The 13,924-nt window shown below is 40.6% G+C and overlaps 1 protein-coding gene across 1 annotated transcript in view; it reads left to right on the top strand.

Annotated features, from left to right (window-relative positions):
* Positions 1-1,259: 1,259 nt before the first annotated feature.
* The window catches only part of LOC121726528, a 28,482-nt gene continuing 15,817 nt past the window's right edge, over positions 1,260-13,924 (top strand). Inside the window, exons 1-2 of the mRNA XM_042113924.1 lie at positions 1,260-2,196; positions 3,054-3,122. Coding sequence (XP_041969858.1) covers positions 1,431-2,196; positions 3,054-3,122 — 835 coding nt within the window. The 5' untranslated portion in view covers positions 1,260-1,430. The remainder of the gene's footprint in view (positions 2,197-3,053; positions 3,123-13,924) is intronic.

Raw genomic sequence — 13,924 nt, 5'->3', positions numbered from 1 at the left:
AGTGGGAAGAAGAGTGAAGGAGTGACTACATTGGTTAGGAGTGAGGGGTATTTTCTGTGTCTTTTTATTAAGATTTTTTTCCGCAAGCTTTCTTTCTACGTCAGCAAAGTATTGATTGATATTATTAACCGAACTTTGAGGGTCTTCAGGTTTTATTAATTCTGTAGGATATTCTTTTGGCTTATACGTGGTCTCTTTGATAATTTTCCAAATTTTTTTACTGTTTTTTCCTGCGTTTTGAAATTGCGCTGCCTCAAAATCTCTTTTTAGTTTTTTAATTAATGTAGAGCAGAAGTTTCGGTATCTTTTGTATGTTACACGCAGGACGTGATTTTCAGGATTTTTCTTGAGTTTTTTGTACAAGTTGTCACGGTTTTTTATGCATTTTAAGATACCAGGTGTTATCCACGGCTTAAATATTGTCTTTCTGTTTGATATTTTAATTTCTTCGGAGTTACTATGAATTAGAGAGTACAAAGCGTTTTGGAAAAATTCTGCAGCCTCATTTGCATCATTCATCAAATACAGAGGACCAAAATCTAGGTTTATTATTAGGTCATAGTCGATGCGTGTTGAAATTTTTGGAGGTTTTACCTTTGGCATACCGACCATAAACAGAGCAATACTGTAATGATCCGTCAGAGTTGTTTGGAGGATTAGGCTACGAGCTATTTGATTAGTCTGTGTGGTCTAAGCATGTTTTATTGTGGGTAGGTGATGTGTATGCAGGCATTATACCATGGAAGGTAAGTAAATCTAGATATATGCACAAAGGTTTATGTCGTTGCTTTGTTCTGCGATATTTATATTCATATCTCCCACTAATAAAAGATTCTGTTTAAATGAGTATTTTGTCAAAATTTTATCTAAAGAATGTATGCTTTGCTCGGTATTCGATAAAACACGAATAAAATGACATTTTCTAAAAATGATTCCTAGCTAGATCGATTTATCGCCCCCGAAACCCCCTATATACTAAATTTCATGAAAATCGTTGGAGCCGATTCCGAGATTCCAATATATATATATATATACAAGAATTGCTCGTTTAAAGATATAAGATAATATATAAAATTATGGCGGGAAAAAAAATATTATACTCCTTTTATAGTATACTATAAAACTAATTATACTCGACACTGGCCATGATTATAGCCGAAGTGCCATTATAAGAAGAAAAAAACGTGACAGTCACAGGTGACAGCTGACAAGTGACAATTTCAAATTTGAAAATTGAAATGTCAATTTATTCGTTGCATTTGCTGAAGCAAATACAGTGAAGTAGAAATCAGTGAAATCAGAAAATAATACAAATAAATTGTTGAATTTATGATTTTATTCCTTGTTACAACATTGTGGCAAAAAACATTTTGTGTTAGATCGAATGTGATGCACTGTTAGGATTGCGTTATTGCATTCCAATTGTTTCAATGGCTTCGACCGCGCAACAAATAAATTCTAATCAATCGTCCCAAAACAATTCCTGTGCCAAACGAAAGAAGAGTAAAGGTAGCAAAGGTTCATTCCTGTCTAAGTGGCTCGATAAAACGCTACATCACGACTCGGGCTCCTTTCCAAGCTTGGACGCCGATATGTATGTAAATCCGAATGTAAATTGGCATACTGGTAATTCTCAATTCGGTCCAGGCTACGATAATTATAGGCACGACATGTACGGTTGCATGCCGGGGCACACGTCGCTTCCTACATTTCTCAACCATTACAACCCCGTGCTACCTCCGTCGGAAAATCGCTACGTCCAAAGTGAAAACAAACGTGTCCAAGTTCAAAGGCCTCGGGTGCGCAAAAGCAACAGGGGGAACGCCGAAGAAATATCGAGTGCCCCAATTGATGCTAATCACTCTCACTATTTTCAACCAAAGACCATGTCAGATAGTCAGGACTACACAAGTTTACCTCCTATAATAACGTCGACGGGCGACACCAACTCAGTCAGTGATGTGCACACAAACGAGAAAGACGAGAGCAACGGCAGGAGATTCAGTGATCCGGTGGTCCGAGGTCTGCCGGACGTAGCAAGGCCTGCCAATGGGGAAGTAGAGTCTGAAAGTGATTCTGAGTCTGACTTATCCGGGAGTCAAGTGGGAGGTAGACTGCTAGCATATTTATTAGATCAAATATCATCTCTGAAAATGGCCAACGAAAGAATAAACAAGGAGCTAATTGAAACCAAAGGTATGTTGTTTGTTTCCTTAGTTACCAATCAATTTCAATGTTTTTTATCATTACGGATGCTGAAATTAAGTTGTGAACTGTTTCACTTTGTAAAATATATTTTTTAAGCACTGTAATAAAAGAAATGAAATAGCTCATATTGTAATCTCTGTTCCATGGCCTATGCTTTTTCTATTTGTCATGCATTGAAAATACTTTCAGTTTAAATGTTATTATAAGATTATATTTTTATTATTATGTATACTATTTTAATTATTTTTCAGCTCAGAATTTATTTTCCTACATAAGGCATTTTCACACATTCTGTAATTTGCATTGTAGATTGTTTCAAAATAAATGCAAGTTAGATTATGTAAATGTGGAATTGTAAGTCTTTCTCACATACATAATAACTATAATGATTGAAGTGGACTCAAAAATATATTTCATTGTCTTTATGATATGTCACTTTAAACTTGCAGCCCACATCTAAATTAAGGTCGAAGATTTTAAAGTAACTTCTCCCACACAAATATTTGATGCAATTCTGTTTTAAATATTAGAAACAGGTGTAGGCAGGTTTGAGGTCACACAATATGGAGCAGATACTGATTGCAAAATAAACTATTTATGACTGATTTTTATGTACACAATGATTTACCTAACTACTGCACTAAGAGGCATTACTTAATGATGAATAAACATCAATTTAATGAAGAGTTTGACAGATCAATAATTAATGTATGGGGATTACAGCTAAATGTCTTTATCTTAATTTAGTTACAGTTACTTAGTTAATATATTCATCTCTGAGTGCAGCAGCAGTTAGACTTTGTTGCCAAAATGTCCTCTTGTTAAAAGCCACATGTCTGTTTCAGCGGAACTGGAGACAGTGAGACATCAAGCATTTTATCCTCAAGCACCCAACAATTTTTCAAGCAGCAATGGTATGTTTTATTGTATCGATATATGCCTATATTATGTATAATCTCTTATGTTTGTTATAAAATACTGCCTATGTGCTTCCATGTGTGTATAGTTGAGTAATTGGTTCTATGTTCGGTTGTAGTTTTTTTATTTACCTTTTAGGTAACTGTGCTAACTGGATTTGTTATTTGTTCGGTTAGAAACTGAAATGCTCCTAAAACGGGATTAAAATCATTCAGCTTTTGACTGCCAAGAGTGCACTGTCAAGGGCAACTGCACTAAATGATGATTGACATCAAATCCAGCATCCAGGGCTCGGAAACCTGGTTAATTGTCGCGATCCTGTTCGTGAGAAGCGCCATACATTTTCAAAAGAGCGTTTTCATTTCGATTCCGCTCTGAACGGACCGAATTTATTTCTGGTTTTGTTCTAAGAGCAAAATAAAATCGCTCACTGCTCAAAATACCGGTTAGAACCGTTTGCGATATCGCTCGCCCCGCCCACTCACACACACCACAATCCTCACCCATTCCTTTTAAAAACTAGCTTTTTAGTTGAATTTATTCTTTCCTAAGATTAAAGCCGTCCCCCGAGCAAACGACCTTGACCATACATTTGCCGCGTTGCCAAGGTCGCACCAAAACCCTATTTTTTTTACTTATCTTAGTTCAAAATTGACCTAAAAAATTAAAACGTGAAATATGTAGTTTATGATATTGTCGATCTATTGGCGTGTGTTTCAAATAAAAGTTATTTGTAAATACTACGGAGATGCTGAATGTTTTATGCTTGAATTTCAATAAATTGGTTTTACTTTGGAAGCAAGCGAATCATATCATAAGTATAATAAACAAAAATAGAAAATTTAAAACGTGGAAAAGAATGTTGATATATACTGAAGATTATTGCTGTATTTTTTTTTATTATAGCTTTGTAGCTTTCAATTTATGAGTTATAAACTCTAAATATTACCATATTTAGAGAATTATGGAATCTCCGTAGGGGAAGGGCCTTAAGTCAAGCAGGACGTTAATTTTCAAACGATACCCAAGAATATTATAGTGTCGCCACTCCATCGAAATACAGAAAGATTTCGAAATGAATATGAATAACAGTAGAGGTAAGAAAGTGTATTGATATTATTTCCCTAAGAGTAGGTAAATCTTTTTTATGGTGAGGTTATTAAGAAAAAAAATTTAATAGATTTGGTAGTTATAAAACTGGTTTACTGAACAGGATAATGTGCAAGTCATGGTCTGGGAGCTGTCAATCTTAAAAGTACCCTCATAGCGTGCATGGATTTTTTTGAAGAAAATAGATAGTTTAGATTGATTTGCAAAGCCGGAAGTTCGTATAAAAAATATAAGAAAAAAAATAGTGAATAAATGTTTTACTTACAATGAACAGGTCCAAAACTCAATTAATGACCAACAGCACGAGACGTAGGGTTGAGGTAGACGAGCAAGACATACACTATGTCGACGAGTACATCTACTTGGGCCAGTTAGTTTCTTTTCACAACAGGCAAGGGAAGGAAGTCGATCGACGAATCGAAAACCCCTAGAAGAGCTACTGGTCCATGAAGACGCTGATGAAGGGAGATTTACCAATCTCCCTGAAACGCAGACTCGTCGACATGTGTATTCTGCCCGTCCTAACCTACGGTACGTAAACATGGTCATTGACCGATTCGCAAAAGTCCCAACTCGGGGTATGCCAAAGAGCGATGGAGCGCAGTATGTTGCGAGTAAAACTAGTCGACAAAATAAGAAACACCACACTGCGCTCCCAAACAGGTATCAAGGATGTAGGAGCCAAGACGGCAAAACTAAAATGGGATTGGGCTGGCCATGTTAGCCGAATGCACCCCGACCGCCGCGCTGGGCAAAGTTAACAACTGAATGGGTACCCGAAGACGGACGACGCAACCGTGGCCGGCCAAGAAAGAGAGTGCGCGATGAGCTGGAGGCATAATACCAGCCCGGCTAGCCAACGGTGGCGCAGGAGCGAGAAAAATGGAAGACCATGGGGGAGGCTTTGCCAAAAAATGTTTTACCGTCACCATGTGCACTGGTTTGCCTAAAGTGTATTCAATAGAAAATTTCTTTACCTTTCAGGAAAAAAATTGGATTGCGTATTTAAAAAAAGAAAGTTATTTTATCTTAAAAAAAGTATGGATTGAAGTAAGTTAAGAAGTAAATGTAAAGTTAAAATCATCATGAAACAATAGTAATTTTACAAAAACATAAATTATTATTCTAGAATCTAGATTATATTTATTGACTAAACATTATTGAAAACGAGTTCAGAGTCAATAAACTTTAAGGTGGTGTGCCGAAAATTTCCGGCCATTTGTGAGCCCGCAAACCAAGATAATCTTAAAGTAGACATTCATCATCATCATCATCAGCATATTGCCGTCCACTGCTGAACGTAGGCCTCCCCCAATGAGCGCCAACCATCCCAATTTTGGGCAGCCCTCATCCAACCGCTTCTAGCCACTTTCTTCAAATCATCGGTCCACCGTGCTTCGGGACGTCCTACACTACGTTTGCCTAAGCGTGGTCTCCACTCTAAAACTTGTCTGCTTCATCTACCGTCTTCTCGTCTGCAGACATGACCAGCCCACTTCCACTCCAGCGTGCTAATTCTATGAGCGATGTCGGTGACTTTAGTTCTCTGGCGAATGACTATATTAGGATTTTTTTCCACCTGAAATACTCCCAACATAGCTCTTTACGCTGAGCAACCTTAAACTTGTGAACTAGTCTTACGGTGAGTGTCCACATTTCAGCTCCGAATGTCATTGCCGGTAAAACGCATTGATTAAAAACCCATAGTGGGATCGACGATTGAAAGATATTTCGGAGCTTCCGAAATGCAGCCCAGCCTAAGCGTATTCTTCTATTCGCCTCCTTCTCAAAGTTGTGCCGCCCTAGTTGAATTGTATGGCCAAGATATACGTATTATTGCAGAACTTCGAGACTAGCGCCATTAACGACGACAGGTCTCGGGAGAACATGTTTATTAAACATAACTTTGATTTTCTTTAGGTTCATCCCGAGTCCCACCCGTCCGGAAAAATTGCTTAGGCTTTTCAGCATCTCTTCCAGGTCTTACAGAAATTCTGAAATAATGACTACGTCGTCTGCAAACCACAAAAGTGAGATGTGCTGGCCGTTAATGTTTAGACCCCGTCCGTGCTAATCAAGCTTCTTAAAAACGTCTTCCAACACGTTATTAAACAGTTTCGGAGAAATAACATCTCCTTGTCTTACTCCTCGGCGTAATGGGATAGGACTTGTGCTCTTTTCTTGCACTTGGACGGTCATTGTTGCGGCCTTGTACAGACATTTTAATAACTCGACATAGCAGTAGTCTACTAGGCATCTCTGCATGGATTCCAGTACAGCCCAGGTCTCGACGCTATCAAATGTTTTCTCATAGCCTTTATTACGCGCAATGGGTTACTCGGTGGCTTGGATATTCGACCGACGGAGGCGACGGATGTCACGCCTAATACTCTTTTTAATCTCCCGGTTGAGAACCTAACACCTGACTGTGACTATGGTGTTTTCTCGTCTTTTCCTCATTAGTTCCAGAGTCTCGCTGGTGAGCATAGAGTTACGTCCATGGGTCTTCGGGGGAAAGTATTTACGACCCACCTCGCAGATGACACGAGTCAGACTGTTGGCAGCGTGGTCTATGTCCTTTGTGGTTTCCAACATGGCGAATCGATTTTGCAGTTCTAGCTGGAAGCTCTCGCAACCAGCTTTGACCTGGGGCCGTGCAGGTCTTAGAGTTGACCTCACTAAATGTGCTCGCTCTAAACTGACGTTTATACTCAGGCTGCCTCTTACCTGTCTGTGATCACTTCCGGTATTAAACCTCAATAGGTTTGATACCGGACGAAACGTCATATATTCAGACTTCAGAGATGTGTATGTGATCAATATCACACATATATAATACACTTGGATTAACTGACTTAAGGTAGTATCGATCAGGCGTTCTTGTGTAAGGTCGCCAGGAGCGAGCCTACGCCAGCCTGCCATGAGTGCGGCGCTGCGGAGGACACGGCCCAGCACCCCCTCGAGGTGTGCGATCGTTGGGCCGTGCAGAGCCATGATCTCATGGTGGTGCTTGGGCGGGACCTCTCGCTCTCGAGCATGGTTCGCTGCATGCTCGAGAGCGATGAGGCCTGGCAGGCGGCGGTCTCTTTCTGCGAAACCGTCCTTTCGCAGAAAGAGGCTGCGGAGCGGAACAGAGAGGATGACCCATCCTCCGTTCCGCTCCGCCGGCGTAGGACGGGAGTGCGGAGGCGTCGTTACGCGAACCTCCACACTTCCGTCTAATCCGGGGCTCCGGGCAAGGATGGGAACCTGCCCGGCTTAGCTAGTCCCGGCGCCGAGGGGAACGCTTCAGTTTGCCGGAGCATTCCCTTACTTTGGTGGAAGTCCGATCCCTTTTAAGGTAGACCGGCTGGTCGTGGAGGGAGTCCTGTGTTAGACAGATCCAGGACATTCCTCCGTATACGGCTGAAGGCAAACCCCAGGTGGTTTTAGTGGGTAAAAGTCCCACATACCCCCGGGGGTATGTGGGACTGTTACCCTCACATACCTCAGTTAGCTGAAGCACCCTGGGGTGCTTCAGCTAACTGAGGCATATCCCCAACCCGGAGCACCCATGATGGGTTTCACCTGCGCATCAAAAAAAAAAAAGTATCGATCAGGTAACCTTTAGCACAAGATATGCCACTCTTGCCGACACACTACCCATTTCTACAATGTTGCTCTTAAGCGATTTGTGGACTTTAAAACCAACGCCACCTTGGGATGGTTGATGTCCTTCTCGAATGTAGAGCAAGTGACCGGAATCCAGAGTTATTCCAGGATTCGTCATGGTTATACCTCCATGGAACGGTAGCCGGAGCCTAAATGGCAGAGGAAGATGTTTGTCCTCTTATCCAACCAATGTCCTTTAGTCGCCTTCTACGACACTCATAGGTTAGAGATGGGGTGGTCCTATTCTTAGCCCGAGACCATACGGGAAAGTAGACATTGTCACGAACAAATTAAAAAAATCATGTTACGTAATGAGGGCAAACTGACCTCCCTCATCACACACTTAAGAAGAAGGCTTGCCTGACTCTCATTCGGCCAAAAATATTGGTTTGCGTAATTTTACCTGAAAGGTAAAGAAATTTTCAATCAACACTTTAGGCAAACCAGTGCTGCACATGGTGAGGGCAAAACATTTATTAACTTCTTTTTTCTTCTTTTTTTATACGTACTTTCGGCTTTGCAAATCCACGCAAACCAAGCGTTTCAAGTTCCCATAGTTATAAACTATCTATTTTCATTAAAAAAAAACTATGCACGCGAGGGAATTTTTAAGATTGACAGCTCCCGGACCATCAGTATTCCTGGTATGCTATTAATGTTATGTTTTTTTCATTTTACATAGTAATAAATTATATCCGTTTTGTATTCGTCGTACTATAGATTTCGGTATTGATTTAGATTTAAAAGCTAGTTTTTTTTAAACAGGGAGTTTAACAGGTATCAAGTATTTACATGTGTTTCTTTTGCTAGATATATTTTATAATAGTATTTTTATTTTTATTGAATTGAAAATAGTTATCGTCTTATGGATGATATTAGACTTTCTCCGACCTATTCTTTTTAATCACAAACAAACTAAATTCTGGACACTTTACCACACATTCAAAACAAATAAACAAGTTATGGCCTATTGGCTATTAGATGGTGCTCTAGAAAGGGAAAGAAGATATGCACTGCACTAGTTACTTTCCGCGAGGAATTAACCAGGTTAATGTCAAAAGCAATACCGCTCCCATCTCGATTTCGCTCCGAGCGGACACAAATCCAAAAACCGCTTAAAGAGCGCTTTAACCTGGTTAAAAAATACCGGTTCCGAGCCCTGCCAGCATCCATATAATATATACGCGGAAGAGCCATGCTTCGGCACGAATGGGCCGGCTTGACCGGAGAAATACCACGTTCTCACAGAAAACCGGCGTGAAACAGCGCTTGCGCTGTGTTTCGCCGAGTGAGTGAGTTTACCGGAGGCCCCATTCCCTACACTATTCCCTTCCCTACCCTCTCCTATTACCCTATTCCCTCTTAAAAGGCCGGCAACGCACCTGCAGCTCTTCTGATACTGCGAGTGTCCATGGGCGACGGAAGTTGCTTTCCATCAGGTGACCCGTTTGCTCGTTTGACCCCTTATGTTATAAAAAAACACAGTATTGATACAGCGCTGTTCGCCAGTAACTCGCTACTGTATGAATTCAAAGTCAGCACTTCATACTGAATACGCATATTTTAAAAAGTCACTTTGCATCGTCAAGTAATAATACACCAGTACGCCGCCAGTCCGCCATTATCTTATATGGCTGAGTGGTCAAGATAAATAAGACCCCACGCGAGAATAAAACCTCATTAAGTTCGGTAAAAGTAAATCGAAACTCTGTGAGAAACGAAAGTCACGGATGAAATCGTTTTACAAATCCTAATTACGAAGTATTTTTAACTGAGGAAAGTTCGCGAGACTTGCGTAATTTACAATGGGTTAAGATTCTAGATGGCGTATTCTAAATATTTGCTATAAATTATAACTAGCTGTATGACCGAGCTTTGCTCGATATTCGATAAAACACGAATAAAATGACATTTTCTAAAAAATGATTCCTAGCTAGATCGATTTATCGCCCCCGAAACCCCCTATATACTAAATTTCATGAAAATCGTTGGAGCCGATTCCGAGATTCCAATTATTAATAGTTTCTTTATAATTAGAATCTTCTAATTTTGGCAATCACTTTAATTTTTCTGTACTTACATATTTTATAGAATAGGCTATAGCCAATACTAATTTTAGGCAGTGGAAAGGTTTGTTCGTATGGTATTATAAGCTCTGAAACTACTGGATTAATTATGGTAAAATTTGCTATTTAACTATGGTAAAAATAAAACGACGGGGAGAACATGGGCTACTTTTTATTGCGAAAAATGTAAGGTTATCGCGCGATATTCGGAACATACAGAGTCGCGGCCCGCGGGTAACATTTTTTTAAATGAAATAAGGGGGCAAACGAGCAAACGGGTCACCTGATGGAAAGCAACTTCCGTCGCCACACATAGACACTTGTAGCATCAGAAGAACTGCAGGTGCGTTGCCGGCCTTTTAAGAGGGAATAGGGGAGGGTAGGGAAGGGAAGGAAATAGGGGAGGGTAGGGAAGGGAATAGGGTAGGGGATTGGGCCTCCGGGAAACTCACTCACTCGGCGAAACACAGCGGAAGCGCTTTTTCACGCCGGTTTTCTGTGAGAACGTGGTATTTCTCCGGTAGAGCCGGCCCATTCGTGCCGAAGCATGGCTCTCCCACGTAATTTTACATATTTAGTACATAACACTTGTATGACGCAAATAAATGCCTGTTCGTAGCGTGACACTTATTATTCACAGCAGACATAGGCTATTGTATGTTACATTAAACCAATAATAAATTGAGGGAAAGTTTTGTTCAACGCTATGTACTCTTAACTTTTTGGCACGTAAAAAGCCAAATAAAATTAAAGAAATTACGCAAAACAAAGAAATAAACCGCGTTGAACTAGATTACTACTTACTGGACAAATTAATTCCGTATTATGTTTTATTACAATTAAATTAGGTATATTTTAATGTTTTTAAAATTTAATTATCACTTTTTAATGAGATAAATTATAATAACTTGATAATATCGCTACCATAACGCGTTAATGTGCATCGGCTCTCCTTTTACTTTACCTTTTTGCGAAAACAATAGGGTTGTGTAATTGTTTAAAGTTTCGCTTATTTCGATACATTTCGTACCTACATCAACTATTATATTTTATTTATTTTAAAAAGATTTTTTTTTTTTCATTTTTTTCGTAAAAAGTGGGACCCCGTGCGAGCTTCTTACGCCGGTTCTTCTCGCCGGGATGAGAACGTCCTGAAAGCATTTGTTACAAATCTATTCGGAAATAAAACAGTTTTCATTTTATTTATTTACTATTCATATTGCAATTATTTATTGTATGTAGGAAAATGGTTTTACATGTTTTTCCATTTGGAGCCAGGGTGTTTATTTTCCTAATGCTTGTGTTTCGTAGAGAACAGTCAGAAAATATGGAATCGTTTTGAAGAGTCGAAGTTTAATACCAGTTACAACTTACAACCATCTTCCTACTCATACTTGAAGTTTTTCAAGAAGAAAAAGTTAAAAAGCTCTAGCTTCTCTTTCAAACAACAACCTTTTTCGCCTATGCAAGTTGAACAATTGTAAGTCGTACGGCGTAACTACACTTTGTTTCTTTTTATGGATTTTTATTTTTAATTACATAATCATTTATTTGCTTTAAAGTGGTACATTAGATTTTAACATAAGTTGAGTACTCATGTCTTAGTCCTGACACTCTTACTTTTCAGTAGATATCGATAAAATATGCCATAGATCATGACATTAAAGGATCGGACACCGGTGTCAGGACACATTGTATAGAAATTATGAATTTGGTTAATTTTTTTTGCACAGCCCTACTGGCATGTTTACCGAGGTCTGAGACCGCTCGGTCTGAGCCATGAAGCTAATATAGAGAGGAGGTGTCGTAATCGAATTTCCTTAAGAAACGACGCGTGACAATTTGCGGGGTGAGGGGGTGTCAAGCAGCTCAAGCTCCGCCCACTTTTCAATCTTTCATCTATCGGCTATGGACTATGAATCAATTTCTTCGAGTACATGAGGTAAGTACATGAAAGATGATAATCCACGCTCGATCAGAATGGGATCGCAATGATAGTTAAATTGTTTGCTAAAAAAGTAGCGTTAGCAAAATTTTCTGATAGCATTAATTTATAGGTAAGTAATCGACCAATTCTGTACATTAAGACTGGGTTGCACCAACTAACTTTCACTTTAAGTGTAACTTTAACTACAATGCAAAATGTCAAATCTTTGGTTAAAGTTAAAAATTGACGCCATCAAGACGCCATATTTAACCATAACCATAGAGCTCGACAAGGTAGGCACAGTTGCTTAGGCCATCTCCTCTCTATAATAGCTTCATGGTCTGAGCACTCGGGAGTAACGGTTCGGCGGTAAATTAACCATGTTTTATTCTTTACTACAGCGCTTTTCAACCTGTGGGTCGCGCGAAGCGGATACGGAAGTATCCGGTCGCGAGAAGTTGAGAGAACTATTTCAGTAAAAAAAGAATAATATATTTACTAAGTAGGAGAATTTAACACTGTAGAAAAGCAAGGGGTCGCGAAATATTTAATCAAAGGTTGAAAAACACTGCTTCACTATTTTTTTTGTATAACAGTCAAGCTTTATTAGAGACAGTTTTAACCGTATCAATGGGATTATATCGATTTAAGTTAATTATATTTCAAGCGGCGTGACGCAAATATTTATACTCGTAGATATCCGTAACTTCGTTGCGCGCCGCCGATATTGGTTTGTCGCGAGAAAACCGTACCTTTTTCCGGGATTAAAACTATTCTATGTTTTTTCTCGGGACTCGAAGTATATCTATACCAATTTGCATAAAAATCGGTTTATCGGTTTAAGCGTAAAGCGGTAACAGTTACCCACAATTTCGCATTCATAATATTAAAATTTATTGCTTTTTGTTTCTTTTTCCTGCTTTTTGGTTGCTTGGAAGAAATTGCTGCATAACAATAATATTTGTATTTCTTTATATTATTATGTTATGTGTAAATGCAATAAAGAATATTCATTCGTTCATTTATGTTAAGGTTTTAGCTTAAAAAATCAGTCTAGAATCTAGATGCTTGTTAATGTTGATTGATACGTCGGGAAATGCCATTATGCATCCCCGGCAGCTGGGGAAGACAACCGGGGTATGTGGGACTCGCTGCGGCCGATGCGATGGTAAGTAACCGCAGCTCTACCCACTAAAACCCGACCGTGTTCCTTTCTGCGCCGCTACTGACAGAACCACGGGAAATGTGGGGCCATCGCAGTTCTGTCAGCGGGCGTCTGCCTGGTTGTCGGCAGACACGTCTGATTGAGGGTGTTCAAACAGAGACCCTACTAGGGCTTGTTTAGGCCATTCCTCTGCGTTTACGTCGCGATGCACTGGAACGCATAGCGCATCGCGACCCGCTCGGGGGCTCTGTACAATGGACATCGGCGTCCCCACACCGATGCCCCGAGCTCCCAGGCTATGGCGGAACGTTTCGGTCGTCATTATTGACCCTACGTCGCCTTGGCCGGCTACGTCTTCGAGGGTCGAGCGCCTCCCGCTCGCGTATGCGCTCGGCCTCCTCTTTGGCGGCCATTACATGCTCAGCAAAGTCTTCAACCGCCCTCCATCCTTGATTGCTACCCAGCATCGAGCGAACCAATGCTGGGAGCGAGGTGTCATATCCGATGGCGGCCGTGAGAGCCGCACGTTGTCCATTCCAAGATGGACAGACCGATACAGTGTGCTCGGTCGTGTCCCTGTCTTCGTCACAGTGGTGGCATCTTGGGGTCTCTTCCCTTCCGACGATCTCGCACAGGTACCGACCGAAGCACCCGTGCCCGGTCAGCACCTGTGTGAGGCGAAATGAGAGAGAATCCCATCCTTGCGATCAAGCCACTGTGTGAGTACTGGGCGGATGGCCAGAACTAAACCCATGCTGGCTTGCGGCTCTTCAAGCCGCTCTTGCCACAAATCAATTGCCATGTCTCTCGTATCGCTCCTCCACCGACGTACGGCATCCAGTAGGGGGTTGCTGCCCCCCGCGCGGACCGCAGCGCAAC

The sequence above is a fragment of the Aricia agestis genome, chromosome 4 (genome assembly GCF_905147365.1).
Source record: "Aricia agestis chromosome 4, ilAriAges1.1, whole genome shotgun sequence".
NCBI lineage: Eukaryota > Metazoa > Arthropoda > Insecta > Lepidoptera > Lycaenidae > Aricia > Aricia agestis.
Note: the sequence above shows the minus strand (reverse complement) of the source record. Positions and strands in the feature narration are given on the sequence as shown.